Source organism: Vicugna pacos, chromosome 14 (genome assembly GCF_048564905.1).
Source record: "Vicugna pacos chromosome 14, VicPac4, whole genome shotgun sequence".
In the NCBI taxonomy this organism is placed as follows: domain Eukaryota; kingdom Metazoa; phylum Chordata; class Mammalia; order Artiodactyla; family Camelidae; genus Vicugna; species Vicugna pacos.
Window position 1 is genome coordinate 3,670,585 of NC_133000.1, and position 17,647 is coordinate 3,688,231.

Sequence of the window (17,647 nt, forward strand, 5' to 3'; positions counted from 1 at the left end):
GGGAGCGGGGGTCCCGGCAGCTGTGAGATGCGAGAGGAGCCTCGCCGGGAGGTTCCCAGAGGCTCATGCAAAGCAAGTGTTTTTATACCTTTATACCAGGTTTATACCGTGTTAGTAAATGCGATGGTGAGTGAATATCACTTTCTCAGCAGCTGGATGAGACTCTCCCCTGAGTGAGACCTGCGTCTGGAGACTTTCCTTAAACTCATCAGGATTTGGGACAGAGGCTGGGCTCCCGGGCCGTGGGCCAGCTGCTGCCTGAGCTGGGATCAGCCAAGACAGGAGTCTTTCTCTGAAGACAGTGGAGGAGGCCGTCTGGGCTGACTGCCCCCGGGGAGGAGGGGCGCGGGACGCTGCTGGTGGGGCGGAGGAGGGCAGTATGAGGTTGGAGAAGAGGGATGTCCGGGGGCATCTGGGGTGAGACAACACACTATATGACGGACACTTCCCTTGACCTCACACGTGTTGGGGAAACCGGTGTGTCACAGCAGGACCAAGATTTATGTCAAGTTCGCAAGGGAACAGCTGATGCTGGGTTACACTGATGCTTCCAAGTGCATCGAACACTGACTGTGCTTTGGGGACAGTGTGTCCCAGCGGCTAAGGGCACAGGCTTTGGAGTCCAGCACATCTGGGTTCAAGTTCTTGAGTCAACAGTGAATAAACACGTGTTAACTAACAAACTCTCGTCCAGGCATAGTTCTAGGGGTTTGGGCATAAAACAGAGGTTGGAATTTCAGCTCTGGGGCCTTCATCAAGTTAAGTAATTTCTTTAAGTGCCCTGATGTGACCTGGAGATGAGACATTTGATACCTACAGAGACACACCCACGTCCGAAAGTTGTCATCAGGGTTAAATGGGATTAAATGCATTGAAAGCACTTCCACGGCTCTAACTGGGAAAAAACCCTGTTTTAATACCATCTCTCCTTCTTATTCCATTCCCCACTAATACTGAAAGATTGCTCTCCTTAAAGTCCTTTATAGCTTTAAGGGAGTAATTAGGTCGCTAACTGACCTCCTTTCCTCCAGGACAGGTAACTCAACTCTTTCCATCTTTCCTCATTGGCTCTACTTCCTGACCTTTTCATCACCTTTTAAACTGAATTGATTCCAGCTTCTCTGTAACCATGTCCAAGATGGTGTCCCCAGGTGGGCACACGGACTAATAAAATGCAACCCGGGCAGAGGTGAGGGGAGAGGCCGTTCTTGGCCCTCCTTCCCTGTTTGCGTGGAGCCTCATTCCTCACAGTCTCTCCTCCCTGTGCCTCTGTGGGTTGAGAAGGAGCCACCAACAGTCACCACTGGGGTATGACCCGCCAGGCAAGCTACTCACTCAACAGAATCATTCAGATTCTGCCTGCCCCTGTCTGTGCAAACATACTGAGAGTAGAATCAAGTCTGCTGAGAACATCTGCATGTATTGCTGGCAAACCTGTGAGTCACTACCTGGAGGGCAGTTTGGAATGTTGATGCATTAATTCCTCTTCTAGGATTTTTAGAGAAAAATCGTAAGTGTGGACAAACGTGTGTCTGGAGATGTTCCTTGAAGCATGTTTCTAGTAATAAAATTGGAAATGGTCTGGATGATCAATAAAAAGAGGATTGGTTAAATAAACAACAGTATTTTTTTTAATTGAAGTATAGTTGGCTTACAAGGTGGTGTTAATTGCTGGTGTACAGCATAGTGTTTCAGTTATACACACGTGTGTGTGTGTGTGTGTGTGTGTGTATTCCTTTTCATTATAGGTTATTACAAGGTATTGAATATAGTTCCCTATGCTGTACAGTAAGACCTTGTTGTTTATCTATTTTATATACAGTAGTGTGTATCTGCTAATCCCAAACTCCCAATTTATCCCTCCCCAACCCCCCTTCCCCCTCAGTAATCATAAGCTTGTTTTCTATGTGAGTCAAACAACAGTGTTTTCATTTGATACCGTGCTATAGGGCCATTAAAAGGTATGTATGCGGCCAAAGACCAGGCCACGCCTGTGGCCATGTGTTCACCGTACAATAAGTGACAAAACAGTAGCTTAAAAAAATTCTGTTATAAAACAGAATGCAGGTGACGCACTTAGCACTTTGCCTGGCTCCGTAAGTGGCAGCCCCGCTTCCAACAGCATGAGCCGCGGGCTTGGAGGAGCGTTCGTGAGTAACGGAGGGAAACACATGACAACTGCCCGTGGTTACCAGCGGGCGGGAGCGTTCCAGGAGCGTGTGTCCTCCTCCGCGCATCCCTGAATCTTCCGGAGCGTCAGGAATGAACCAGGACTTTTCCTCTAGTGTCTCGCTGACATCTGCTACACGGCCCCGGCTCCATCCCTTTAGAACAGTCTCAGCTGGAAGCGGGGACAGGCCAACCCACTCCGTTTCCTCGAGCTGTGACTGGAGCCCACCCCTGCCCTCTCTAGGCTTTGTCTACCCATTTGGGAAATAACAGCTGGCTTTTTTTAGGTTGGGGATACTTGCTTATGCTGACACTCAGGAGAATCCTCATTTGTGATAATAAAAATAGTTCCACTTGTGATGAAATAAGAAGGTCTGTTTCCTGTTTCTTTTCCCCATTTGGTGGGAGACAGTCCCACTTACTCTGAGTCTGGGCTAGGCCCCCGCAGCCGCCCTGGAAGTGCACGACAGGAAGGACAAGGCCTGGGGCAGGACAGGCCGCTGCTACCTGGGCGAAGAGCATCTTCCCGGATCCTGTGTCTCCTCCAGATTCACAGAGAGAAAAGGCGGTGCTGAACCCAGACCCAGGCACGGGAGAGGGTCCCGTTCCTGCTCCCTCCCAACCCTGTCACCTATCAGAGGAAGGAGGGGTAGACTAAGGACTCTAAAATCTGACCCCAAAACTTGCAGGTCAGGAAAGTGTCAGTGATGTGTGATGAGGCAGCCTGCTGGCCTGCCTACCCATCTTGGATCAACGCCCGCCTTCTTTCATCTGACTTGGTTCCCTGCCCTGGAGGCAGGAGAGCTGGCAGGGGACCAGCCCTGGGAACTTGTGGACCAGAATTACTCCGTGCAAGGACTTGCGGCTGGGGAGAGAGACCAGGGCAACATGCTCAGGGGCTGGTCTCTCTCCACACCCACTGTCCCTAGTACAGGCCGGGGAGGTGGCCGGGCAGAGCACAGAGGGCCAGCGACTTCCCTCCCAGAGCCCACAGCCTGGGGTTTGTCCCCTAGTCAGACTTCATGAGCTCTCCCCAGCCCAGAAGAAAAGGGTACATACAATGCATTTCCACCATAGACATGTTCCTAAAACACGCTAAACCTTCAAAGGCAAAAATCAGAATTCACTTTGGGAGATTCAGGTAAATTTTATTTATTTGCTGCTTAATTTATGGCTTGACCCATATCATCTTTGCCTGTTTCAGATCTTGTGCATTCTAAAGCTGTTTAGTTTAAGCAAAAATCAGCCTAATCAGGATTCTGCAGAAATTCAATTAAATGAAATTTTGTTACCTTTTTGAGGTTTTGTTTTTCCAGAAACCTAAACTTCTAGAGTCAAATCTCTGCAATCTAGACACAGGTGAGCCCCTGTTTCTAAAGGGCACATTTAGATACACTGAAAAGAATCAACAAATGTGTCTATTCAGCATCAAGAAATGCACAATCTTTTCTACGAAGCAAAATTTGTCATACATACCACGTATGAAATGACACAAACGCCGTGGACAATTATTTTTTAATAAAGTACCGTGGACAATTGTCTTTTAATAAAGTATTACAATGTGAGCGAAAACTACATTTTCAATTTAGCAGCAGTTACAGTGCAGTGCAAACTGGGACATTCGACAGAGTTGCTTTTTGCCATTTAAAAAAACTAAAGTTCATGAGTCATCATGCAAATCACATGAGGCTGATTTTAATCCACAGTTGAAACCTTGAGGAACTTAAGGGAAGAACTGAATCTATTTTCAGTATTTGACATTTTAAAGATTAGGTTTCAAAGAGTCACAATCATTTTGTAAGAGAAGGTATGAAAGTTAACGACAGGCTCTTCACACGACGAGCCTGCAGCTCCCGGGGCCCGGGAGGCAGCCCCCGGGGCCCAGGCGGCTGGGGCAGTCAGCGTGTTGCTTTCACCGGAGGTGGGGCTCGAGCCGCGAAGTCAGAGATGAGAGTCGAGCAAATTGAACTCTCAAGGGAAAGTGATACCCAAAAAATGATACAGAAAAAAAAGTACTGTCAATTGTCTCGCATCTTTCTCCTCCTGTTTCTCAGGAATCAGTGGGGGGATGGCAGTGGGTGCAAAAGAAATTGCAGGAAATGCAGAGTTTGGAAGATGACAGGGTTTTATTAGGATCTAGGAAACGCCTTCCTCCTTGTGGCTGATCTGACAAGCAAACCTGCAGGTGACCGTGTCTGTGATGACGGCCACCCGTTCAGCTGCTCCAGTGGAGGCAGAAACCGGACTTCCCACTCTTACCTGGTCCTCCGGTCGGGCCCCAGCTCCCCCACCACGCCCTGTGCACAGATGTTTCAGGGCTCAATGCACTGTTTCTAGTGCTAACGTAGCCCTTGGGAAAGGCTCAGTTTGCTGCTTTTGAAGCCAAGGTCAACATCCCTGAATTCCACCTTCACTCTTTCCCGTCCCTCTGCCCTGCCCGTCTCCAGGGACCAGACAGGACAGGAAGGGTAATTCGTAGATAATGGATTAGGTATATTTTATTGTTCTTTAAACATTAGAATTTGGTACCATATATTTTATTCATTTATTTATTTAACTACTTGATTGAGGCATGATTGAGATACAAAAAACTGTCCAAAATGACTGTAGGTAACTTGATGAGTCTGGCGATAAATATACACCTGGGAATCCATCACCACAGTCTATGCCAGAAACCCACCCATTACCTCCAAAAGTCCCCTCCCATTCTCTTATTCACTATTATCATTTATTATTACTATTAGTATAACACTTAACATAAGGTTTACCCTCTTAGCAAGACTTCAGGAACACAACGCACTGTTGTTCACAGCAGGCTATGCTGTACAACAGAGCCCTAGGACTTACCTTGTATGACTGAAACTAATGAACTGAATTTGCAAGGCAGAAAAAAATACCATTTTAAAAGAATCATTGGGAATCTTGTGAAGTCAAATTCTTGTCCAAGGTGACCATCGCTCCTAATGTTTCAGTTTCCTCAGTTTAAAATCTGCACACACAGATTTTCCTGAAACAAGGTGCTGTGCGTAATTTAAAGCCAGCAGACTGTCAAAGAGGACCAAGAGACAGAAACTTAATTCCTAAAAATGACACCTTTTTTTTTTAGTTTTTTTCGAAGTTTGTGGCTTTTTCTTTTCACTTTTTGGTTTGCAGTGCCGCGTCAGTTTCTGGCTACAGCGCAGCGAGGCAGCGGAACGCACGTGCCCGTCTCTCTTCTTCCTCACAGGCCGCTACGAGCCGCCGAGCAGCGCTCCCTGTGCTCCACAGCGCGGCGCGGTTATTTGTAAAGCGGTCTTTCCTGTCTTCGTCTCCATGAGAAACGCAGGGCGTCGCCCGGCACAGCAGTTGATACCACATGTGGCTTTTTTAATTGATTGAAATGAAACAAAATGAAAAATTCCGTTCCTCAGTCTCGCTGGCCACCTTTCCAATGCTCAGTTGCCACGTGGGGCTGGCAGTTTCTGTCCTCAGTAGCGCACACAGAACATTTCCATTGTCACAGAACGTTCCATCGGACAGCCTTGCTCTAGAATTATTCTAGATCAAAATAGCTGGATATACACGGTATTACATAGAAGTACAGCTGATCCAGCTTTTAAAATAAGTCACCACTGACATAGCTTTTAATAAGTGCTTAGATTTGATTGCTCTATAGTAAGTATTTACCAAACAAAATTATACAATCCAAAATATGTAACACTGACATTACACACTGATATAAAGAACAACTCACTACTTACTGAATTGTATGCTTTTATAAAGTATATAAAAACACATTCTTGATGCTTCAGTTTTGTCCTGGTCCCATTTAATTTTATCTCTTGCAGAAAACTCAAGCTTGATTTAATACATCCTCAACAGTTTTTCATTGCCAAAACCCAAATGAGAATATACAGATTACACGTCCATCCTAGTGTGTGCACACGCACACACTCCCGTGAATATAATTCTAGCTGTTCCTTGCTGTAAGGATTATTATTTTGGGGTCTCAAGTTCTATGAGTCAGCTGATTGCTGTGCTGAAACGAACTGTCAAATTCATCATTTTCAGTGAAATCCTTTATCAAATACATAGACCATCATCTTAGAAAGTCTGTAAGCTTGGCAGACTGGGAAACAGCCCGTCTGGGCTTCTCTCCCTCACTAGTACTAAGAAAGCAGCTTTAAAAAAATCCTGCTTTTTGTGGGTTAGCTTATGCCGTCGAGGGGTTCTTCAGGTTACCTGTGTTTCTGTACTTCAAATGTTTTCTAGGCTTCCTTCAAAAAATAATTGAGACTCAGGAAATACTCTTGTATTTAAGGACCAGGCCCCACTGAACAGTAGGGTGGAAGTCGGGGGATGGAGCCCCTCTATTTAAACATTCAGTGCAGATTACTTGATTCGCATCCGCTGTTCACAGAGTCAAGGAACGTCTCTCGGCATGTGGTAGAAGGCAGTCTTGTGCTCAGAGGAGTTACAACAAAGACAGTCTCAGATCCCGTCTTCCAGAAACTGCCTTCAGTATCGTGTAGACAAGCCTGCTGAGGACAGACACTCAGGTTAATCCTCAAGACAAATCCAAAGGAACAGGGTCTAGCGGGAGAGAGGGTGGCTGTGACATCTGGCAGACCTGCCACTTAGCAGGCGGAAGATCACGTTCCTTAGTCTCTCAGTCCTTGGTATCCTCCGCATACTGCGGTGCCCGGGACAGCCGTCCTCCGATGAATTTTGCTATTTGCTGTCACTTTTAGCAATAGTTGTATCAGGATTATTTCCACAAGCTGGTCGCCTGCCATGTGCGGGATTCCCTGCGCCTTCTCATAAAGGCTTCTTCTAAAAGCGTACTTGTCATGTCTGGTACCAGCCACGCACTTTCTGGCAGGACAGAAACGGGTTCTAGGCCTTTGCAAATCCCCCTTCAAAGCGTGCCAGCCTTGCTGTGACACAGAATCACAGTGGCTGGTGTGTCTGTCTGGCTTTGTACTGATATTCTGGACGGGCAGAAGTCATATAACCTGTACTGAAGATGCAATGACTTCTGAAATGCAGCGTCACTTGTTAAGGTGATAAATGGTTTTGGAGGATTTTGGCCAGAAGTGTGTTGAGCTTGCTCTCCATCTGGGTATGTAAACAGCCCCCCTTTTGAGGCTAGTTTTCAAATTCTACCTTGAAGGATGTGAAGAATGGCTAAGTCAGTACACGTATTAGCAGCAGTGCTAATAATAATAATAATACGAACGCAAAATAACATCCAAGCCGGTGTGTGCAGAGCGCCGTCTCCTAAACCTCTCCTGTGTCCTAACTCACCCGGCACGGTGGGTTCCTGGGTCAGGCCCCTTGCACAGAGCCAGGACACGGAGGGTCAATCAGAAGTGACAGAGAAGGGACATGACCCCAGGTGGTCTGTGTCCAGAGCTGAGTCAGCAGGGCTGAGGTGAGGCCGGAGACTCTGCATTTTTAACACGTTCCCAGGAGATGCCACTGCTGCTGGCTGCGGCCCACACCTACAGGCCCCGGGACCAGCAGAAGCGGAGGATAGTGGGTCATTCTGCTCCATGAAGCGCTGCATAAATGAGCCACTGTAGCCCAGTCTTGATGACTAGAGCTGAAGAGGTTGCAGAGAAATGGTAGATGTATGGGGGGAAAGAACAGGAAAATGAGCAAAAGGATATAGCAGAAAATAAATCCAAAAAAATGATTTCAGTAATTGGGATAACCTCGTGTGAAGAAGAGGATAGGGTTTCACTGATATTTCCAATATATAAATGTTGACTGCGATGAAGGCATTCTCGGTACCTCCAGGGGCTGGCCAAGATAAACAGACTTAGAGAGTAACAGGGAAGACTTCCACGCGGAATATTAACACACTGCTAAGCACTGAGGGAAGCTGTGCAGCTTCCCGAGGTATCCTGACTTCGATGATTTTGATTCAATATAGACAGTTCCACTCTGTGAATTTTCTTCCCATTGTTAGACCCTGTGGGTTCCAAGAATAAATTTGCTCATATTTCAAAAGGATCTCTTTCCTTTTAGCATCTTGTACTTGCCTGTTCACATAGTCAGTTACCAGGGAAATCTGTGCCCTGGTACTGTTTCCTCCTCTGCTCCAAACTTGTTTTCAATTGAAAGTTTGTTCACTGATGATCTGATGCTAGTATTTGAGTGTTTATGATTTTTAAATTCCTAGATTTCTTCCGTAAATATTTTATACCACGGAGATATTTAAGCTAGATATTAAAATCCATTTCAACTACGTACCTTAACATACTTCTATTGGATACAAAACGTTCTCATCTCCTTGGGCAGGAAAGAAGCAAGACGCAACGACCACCGTGACTACTAACATTAACATCGTTTCTGATGCTGAAAAATAACAAAAGCTTACAGATACATGTCAGAAGTCAAGGTGGGATATTTCAGAAAGTCTCTGATTTACCAGACTAGAAAAGGGTTGCTTTAGGATGAGTTCAGCTGAATTTTAGAACACAGAGAAAGAAAGTTTCGTCTCAGTTATCTCAGGATGAAATCAAGCAAGCACACACAGCCCCTCAAACACAAACCACGGGGGTCATGCAGAAAACTGACCTTGAAAAAAATGGAGGTGCAAACCTTTGTTGCTAAGTATGCTCACACACATATATAGAAACACATTGCATTGTTATGTAGAGTTTCTGAAAGAATTACCCTAAGGCAATGGTAATCTGAATTTTTAAAAATGAGAACATTAACATGGAAAAAGTATATTTATAGAGCTTTACTAGATACTGAGAAATTCTAGGAAAAGTTCAAAGTTCATATCCATTAAACATAGACTAGTTATCTATTAACTTCTGACAAGAATACACACTTTAAATATATATATTTAAAATACATTAAATTTGTATATTATATAATAATTATTATAAATTATAGTTATGACTTAATATGTATTATATATTCTATTTAAGTATATATATTTTAAATTATTTATTCTTATCAGAGGTTTATATATGTGTGTGTGTGTGTGTGTATACATCTATATTTTAAGGATGCTGAAGGTGTGACACTTACCCTTGTGACTCCAAGTGTTGGCTACAGACCATCAGCTTCAGCATGACCTGGGAGCTTGCTAGAAATTCAGCAATGCCCAGATCTACTGAAGCAGAATCTGCATTTTAACAAGAGTCTCAGGTGATTTGTGTATCTTTTAAATATTTAAATTTTGAGGATCCCTAGTCAAAATTACCAGTACCTTTTTTCTGCATCGTTTGCCAGAGGACAATAGATCAGTAAACCTGTCTGTTAATTCAAACCACATTTTTACTTCCTTGATGTACATAAACTATGGTGATGATTCTAAAAGATCTAACCAGATTTTAAGATTCCAGTAAAGCCTGCCACCCCCCACCCCAGCCCCTTGTCTATAAAAAAGCCGAGTCTCCCCGCCTCCGTGAGTCACAGAAGAGCAGCTCCAGCAGTTGGTGAGGACAAGCCTGCAGGCACCGAGGGATGGCAAGGACTCTAACCACCTATCTCAACAGTTAACTGAGATCACTCACCCATTTCCCTTTAAAACTTTCATAGCTGAACAGAATCTTTTGAAATTGGGGGGGGGAGGGGATGCTGGGTCCACCAGATTGCAGGCACTCTGATTAAAAGGCAACTTTCCTTTTTGTTACCAAGGCTGTTGCCCCCGGATTCATACCCCTGGCCCTCCCTCAAACAGAAACCAATTACTCTTATCTAAGTGTCAGGAGGCAGCTGCAGAGAAGAAACAAGAACTGGTTAGAACCGACACAGAGTCCAAGATGGTGGAGGACTTGACTTCCAGTGACCTTGAGCCTCATTATTCGTTCGTTGTAATGCATTAGCTGCTAAGTGGCACACCCACCAACACCATGACAGTCGCAATCACCATGACAACAACCGGAAGGGTCCACACAAGCACTGAAAAACCCGAACAAGGACTGATTGGCTCCACCACGCCCAGAAGGAGGACTTGATGGTGGGAGCCTCCCGTAAAAGTCCACGTGGCCCAGCCCAGGCAGGAGCTGTCTCTGCCGCCCACCTTGGCTGACGGCTCCCCACCTGAGCGCCTCTCCTGCTTGAGAGCTTTTCCTCCCTCTCTCTGCTCCAGCACTTGCCTTTCACTTCCCCTTCTGAGCAATAAAGTGCCTGTTCACTTCATCCCTCTGCCTCTGCCGTGCAAATGCTTCCACAGCCAGCGGCAAGCACCCACACTTCAGTGGGCTTCCTCATTTAGGGGTCCCTCCCTCCACTACCACAGCCAGGTGTCAAAACCATCCAATAATCACGACATCTTTTAAAGAGGACAAGAAGGCCATCTGTCCCTTTATTACACCAGGCATATAATCCAAGTGGAAACAAATGTTCAATATAACACCAACATAGTCACTTATTTAATATGCATTTTAAATTTGAAATGCTAAGTCATCCTAATTTCATAGGATATATATTTATCATGAAATAAAGTCAATCATTTTAATAATGGACTAAGCATTTCTCTAAAAAAACTAAGTTTAAAGTTTTTAAAGATACTTTCCTTGGCACTAAACATTTATTTCTCATTTTCTCTTTTAAGTTTGTTTAAATCCTGCTTTAAATTCTGGAGGACTCCCAGACGATTCCTGCTGCCAAGTCAGCCGAGGACTTCTCCCCTCCTGAACGCGGCTGTGTAATTTAGGCTTCCGGGAAAGGAGGTGCTCTCCTTGGGTCACCCCCTCTGCCTCCAGGTACCAGAGGGAACAGCCCCCTCCACCACCAAGAAACAACCGTGACAGAGACAAAGAAACAGAGCTACGAGGGATAAAAGGAAACGAACCCCAGGACGCCACAACTTGGATACTGAGCCTAGAGCTGAGCTGTCATCATTACAAGTGTAACTCTTTCTACCGGAAACAACACAAGTTTCTTGGCAGCTAAAAATTTTAATCACATGGAGTAAGATCACCTGCTACCTTAGGACTGCTGGCAAATGACTGTTTCCATGCTGTTTTCAGTTGCAAAGTTCATCTTACTGCACATATATAAGCATATTATACATACAGAGACATACACACAGATAACAAGACACACGAGCATTTCTTAATCATTAACCCGGTAGAAACAAGACGCTTTGAAGAAACCACATAAACATCCAGAATTCTTCACAATTTAAAGTCCACAGAAAGGACATGTTGTAGTCGACTGGAAAATCTCAGTGGAAAGCAGATGTTTTAAAACTAGGAGGCAAAATCAACCATTTACAGGACTTACAAGATCATTATGTACTGAGGTAAGTGGGTAACATGAAATTTAAAATAGTAAATGGTCCCGGGCTCAATCTCCAGTACCTCCATTAAAAAAAGAAAAACAGTAAATAAATAAACCTAATTTCCCCTCCCCTAAAAATAGTAAAGGAAGGGACAATCTCTGCACAATAAGAGTGCCCTCACGTCTTTAAATTAAAATATTGCCATGTGTCTCTGGGGGTTGGTCTCGGCTCCAAGTGGAGGAAATGCTTAGGGGAGAGGAGACCTAAGACCCCTTTCACGTAGTAGGACCAAGCTGATAGTCACATCACATGTAATTTTAAACAGGAACTTTATGTCTTAACTGTGGAACTAAAGCTTTAGTGGCAGTACCATGTTATAAACCTTTTCCTCCCTCTCGGATCCAGGGGGGCATCAAAGGCAGCCCCGTGCGGGGAAGGAGAAAGGCAGGGACTTCCGAAAACCTGGGTTCAGAGCCTGGCTTGACCCTTGAAGCTCTGTGGCCTCGGACCAATTTCTTAGGTTCTCTTAGCCTCAGTTTTCTTAAATTTAGAAGTGTGTGTTTGTGAATACAGGAACAGAGCAGGTAAAGCCCCCAGCAAGGGGCCGGCACACAACATGTGGTGAAACACAGTACTTCTGCTGATCACTATCATTTTTACTACTAGAGATATGCAAATGGCAACCACCATTTCTACAGAAACGTCATTTATTGCTTTCAAGCCTCATTATGGATACTCCCCCGGCCCCCGTCGAAACCAGTCTTACCTTCCTCATTTCTCACATGGGGATGCTATTAACTTTTAAGTGATTAAAAACATATTCAACATATTCAGCCTACCAACTGCATCCCATGTGGATGGATTTTTTTTAAAGGCATCAGCTTGACGAGGTTGATCATACAGTGATATGTACTGAAATCCTTCCCCACTTCTGAAATATTTCAGCCCCTCTCCTGCTTCAGAGTAACCTAAGGGAGGAGGCACAGATTCAAGCCTAGGATTTGCTCACGCTTGTGCTATGATTTGAGGGGCGCTGGAGGTGGTATCGGCATGCGGGCTGTTGTACCGGTCCTGAGACCACCACGGGCATAATGTTTGGGACAGACCAGCGACGTCAACTTATTACGAATGATTCCCCAAGGGCCCTGAAACACCAGGCTTGGGCTACGCTGATGTGCTGTCCAGAAAGTCTTCCACTGGTTGTACAGACACAGCCATAAACGCACTGCAAACAGAGGGAAGGTTATCCGTGTCCAGAACGTCTGTCTCGCTAATGGAAGTGACACTCAGACACAACGATTTTACAATATATATAAATGAATTCTTCTGTATCATTTCCTGACTAAATCCTTGATCTCTGAAAACAGGCAATATAGTTTTTATTGCATTTAAGTTGTTTTTTGGTGAAGAGAAAGATTGGAGGTCAAATTTAACTTTTCACAAACAGCCACATGGTCATTCTGGCTGTAAACTTACAGGACAGAGCTGATACACATCACAATCAGACGGGTACATTGTTCGCTCACAAATTTAATCAGGAAAATAGGAGACCACCTGTTTCAAATGCACCGATACCACAGACAGTATGAACAGAAATGCTTGTCTACTATATTTAATTCTGTTTGCTTCCATCAAGAATACCTATTAATATAGTCTTAAATAGAGAGAGGAAAGGTGGTGCTTTTCATATTTTCTGATAGCTTTCCATGGATTTATTTTTTCAGAATATACTAAAATAATTTTAATCTACTTTTAATAATATTATTCATTTTTTTCTTTTGTTTCCTGAACACAATGAGACTGTAGTTTAAAAAACTACCATGGTGTACCTAATCAATCTTACTTCATATGTAAATCAAGACAAATTTCACAATTCATTTTAGAAGGACATATTGAAAACCTATATTAAAAAGTGACTCACATTTGATTCTGGATTTACACGGCAACATTTGAAACTAGTGGTCTAGCTGACACAGGCAACCATGCAGAAAGAATTACAACATTCACAGAAATACCAAAATAACTCTGGTAAACAGTAATTGCTGAAAGGAAGGAAAGAACGAATAAGAACGGGGGTTCACGGTTTCAATGTTGGTAACTTATTACTGAGTTCATGTCACTAAACTCAGGTTCCTTCCAAACATAACCATGTAAACGATTTCTGTTGGCTTGAGAGTGACTGCATTCTGGTAGATACACGCGGCAGTGAAAATCTACCTTGACATTAAAACAAAAAAGCCTGCAAAAAGTAACTTCTCCATTTTCCTCAATAACTCAGTTTTATTTTAAAGTCCGGTAAACTCTGGGACGAGTTTACTTTTTATAATTTCATGGACGCGTCATAGCCCTTCCTTTCCCACCCACTACCAATCCTCCCCACAGAATAGAAAACAAAAACCCTACCTCCGAAGATTTTTTTTAAAGCCCACCCCCAAAACAAAACAAAATAATATTGAGCAAAGAACTCAACCATTTTTTTTTAAGAGTGAAAACACTAAGAGCATTATTTTCACTTCAATCACTTAACTCATCTAAACGAACGCTTCACGAGTGCTGAGCTCTCCTATGGCTCAAAGAGAATCCAGCAGAAAGGATTTAAGGAAAGCATCTCAACAGTTTGGCCAGGCAGTGGGAGTGCTTGGTAAACGCAGTGTCCCCCTGCGTGGAGGGCTGCTACACGTCGCTGGGGGACCGCGCTCTCTGGGAGAGGCTGGACGGGACGCAGCCGCAGCAAATGAGGCAGAGGGCTTTCTGGATCTCTTGGTTTCGGAAAGCATAGATGACAGGGTTGATGATGGAATTGTAGGTGGCGGGCAGGAGGGTGGCATAGGTGTAGATGGAGGGGTAGGTGTAATCAGCTATCAAGGAATAGAGGGTGAAAGGCATCCAGCAAGCAGCGAAGGTCCCCAGGATGATGGCCAGGGTCGAGACCCCCTTCCTGGTGGTCACGTAGTGCGAGGTGGCCAGGAAGTGGTGCTGCAGGGCGATCTGGTGGGCGTGCCTCATCACGATCTTGCAGATCTGGATGTAGAGCTGGAGCATGAGTGCAAACATGAAGAGGAAGGAGATGGAGAGGACGGCGGCGTTGTTCTTGGTGAGGGGTCTGACCACACTGCAGGTGGACTCGTCTCGGAGGCAGTTCCAGCCCAGGACGGGCAGCAGTCCCAGGCAGATGGACGTCCCCCAGAGCATGATCAGCATGACATAGGTAAATGTGACCGTCCTCTCCGAGTGGTAGGTCAGAGCGTAATACAGGGAGAGGTAGCGGTCCACAGTGATAGCCAGCAAGCTGCAGACAGAGGCAGAGAAAGAGGCGACAATGAGTCCAACTGTGACCAGCTTGGTGGCTTCTGACTGAAGCAGGTAGGCAAAAACAAAATTGATGATCAGTCCGACGCCGGCCAGCAGGTCTGCAAGAGCCAGGCTGCCTATCAGCAGGAACATGGGTGCACGCAGGCTGGGGTTATGGAAGATGATAAGGACCACGACGGCATTCTCACAGGAGATGAGGGTACCCGAGGTACACAAGACAATGTCCCAGGGGTTGACCATAAGCTCTGGCTCTGGCTCTACAACAGGAACCTGGGAGGAGGCAGCAGCCGAGACGTTCTCCGCAGCACGGGCATCTAAATAATCCCGAGGCAGCCCGCTTACATTGCCCTTCAGGTCTTCATTCATTTTAACCCCTGTCCTCTTCAACGAAAAGACAGGCTGTTTAATGTTTAGATACAGCAGGGAGACAATCCAACATCATGCAAAAAACACACAAACAGAAAGCCAGCCCCCACTCAGATGCTACCACCAAATGCCACAAGCTTCGTGAATCACAAACTGATATGAAATAAAACAAAAGCCAAAGTCTCCGTGGTTTAAAACCCACACCACCAACAACAAAAAAACGCCGTCTGGCGTTGGGGAAAGCACAGGACTTGAGCACGCGAGCGTGAGCGGGGCAGGCACACCCGGAACCGCGGCGCTCGGTTTGCTTAAGTGCTGGGGACACGCACGTGAAAATCCGTCTCGCAGGCTGACAAGGAGCAGCCGCCTGGCATCGGGTCGGCCGCCGGGGGACCCCGCCGCGGGGACAGGTCGCCAGCCGGGGGCTGCCATCCTCGGTGGAATATTTAAACCGCCCACCTCCCTCGAACTCCCACCCGGCAAGCCAGCCAGCGCGCGTGCACACACTCACACCCCAGCCAGAACAAAGAGGGGTCCCGGCCTCCCCCGTGTGCACGGGGCGGTCGCGGCAGGGCCACAAAAGGCGTGCGCGCGCGATGGAGGTGTGGACACACAGACACACAGATGCCCGTGCACCGCGGCCGCTGCCCTGGCGGCGGGGGCGCGCGGCGGACGCGAGGGGACACACGTGGCGCCGGGACAGGCAGCCCGCGGGGGCGGGGGCATCAAGGGGGTCACCTTGCGCGCCCAGGCCGGGGGGCTCCTCCGCTGCTCCCGAAGCGCGCGGGCTACCCGTGTCGCATGTCGGCGCCAGCCCGCGGGGCGAGGGGCGGCGGCTGCGCTCGGGGCTCCGCGGGGGGGACGGGGGCGCACTCCGCGCCAGGTGAGCCGCGGCGGCAGGTGAGCGGCGGCTTCGGCTCGCGCGCCCGGCTCTCCCCGCCCGGCCGCCCGGCCGCCCGGCCGCACGCTTCCCGCGCGCGCGCGCCCCCGCCCCGCGCCCGACTGCGCGCGCCGCCGCCGGAGCCCCGGTAGGCTGGCGCGCGCCCCCGGGGCGCTGCTGCGCGGGGCGCGCGGACAGGCGCGGGCGCGGGCGCGGAGAGCCCCCCACCATCCTCTGGGAGCGAGAGGACCCGGACACCCGGAACTGCACCGTCACCCTCGCTGCCGCCGCCCTGCATCCCACCGGGCAGGCGGTCGGCGCTCGCACCCGCGCGGAGGCGGGGCAGCGCTGCCTGGGAGCCTGGTGACCCATTTCGTTCCTGAGGTCCCGCTAGGGAGTCCCAGTCTCCAGCGTCCCGCTTCTCCACGCCTTTCCCTAAACTGCTACAGTCTTGGTCAAAAGAATTACGATATTCAAGATTAGCAGCGGGGATGGATGTGGGGTGAGCAGATTAGGCAGGCAGATCCTACAGCAGCAAAATGCTCAGCCAGCTTTAAGAACAGCCGTTGACCACATTGCATCCTGATCCCAAAGGAGCCCCTTCCGTAGTGCGCCCTGGATCTGCCTCACTGTTACTATTCCCCAAGAACATCGGCTTGACTGGATGGACGCTGCTGCTGTGTAAATCACCACTGTGCTCCTCAGACTGCAATTACTCACTGCTCCTCGAGCTGTGTTTTCAAACGGAAATCATTTACCGAGTTCCTGCAGAAGCAGATGCTGGCCCAAATCCAATTCATTTAGGTCCTGAAGTGGCAGTGTTAATTTATTTGTTTTTATTTTAACCCATCAATAGTCTCTAAAATTAAGAACCTGATCTCTGCCTGATTTTATGAGCCTGTCTCCTCTGGATACAAAAAACAGAGCACTCAGTAGATCTTAAGTTTAAAGATGATCTCTCCGTCTAAAGATGGGAGAAGGAAAAGGCGTGATATTCTGGTGTTTCCCAGTCAGCAGAGAAGGTTTTCCCAACTACCTTTCCCCACACTCAGGGAGGGGCTCCTGCATGAATAGAGATGGCCTGCAGGATACAGGACCCCAAAACTAACTCCTTCCTGCAGAGGCAACATCCTCCAGGACTATTAAAGAGATAACGAAAGCAAGCATCACATAAAGACAGTATTCCGCTTGAGATTCTGTATGAGAAAGAGAGCTCTGTGGTCAGTGCCTCATTTCTCTATATATTTTTGTGTTGTTAAAATGGTATTAAAAATTTTTAAATTATATGTCTTTTTTCTGATTGTAAAGTAACACATATTCATTACAGAAATTTTGGAGCCTGAAACTAAGATTAGAAAGTAAAATTACTCTCACTTTTAAGGAGAGGCACTGTGCTCGTTCTGTCAATACACATTTTTAATGAGTTTATTTGGGTTTTTTTGGTTTTTCTGGTACAGTAACTTGAAGAATTACTTTCAGAAATATTTTATTCTCGTTGTTGCATGGAACAAAGTTTTTCTTTTTCTTTGGATTCTGAACTGTTGGTTAGTCCGGCCCCTGCCCTGGAATGTGGATGGTCAGGCAGAGACAGTGCTGTTCCCCCTTGGCCGCTCCTCTGCCCCTCGGCCACCCGGTACGCTGTACACCCCCAGCTCCCACCAGTCTGCTTCCTGCTTTGTTTCTGTCCT

General features: G+C 46.8%; 1 protein-coding gene across 1 annotated transcript; it reads right to left on the reverse strand.

Annotated features, from left to right (window-relative positions):
* Positions 1-13,940: 13,940 nt before the first annotated feature.
* GPR12 (G protein-coupled receptor 12) lies at positions 13,941-15,262 on the reverse strand. The gene has a single exon (XM_006208988.4). The coding sequence runs from the start codon at positions 15,077-15,079 to the stop codon at positions 14,075-14,077; it is 1,005 nt and encodes a 334-aa protein (XP_006209050.1). The 5' UTR covers positions 15,080-15,262; the 3' UTR covers positions 13,941-14,074.
* Between the last annotated feature and the right edge of the window lie 2,385 nt (positions 15,263-17,647).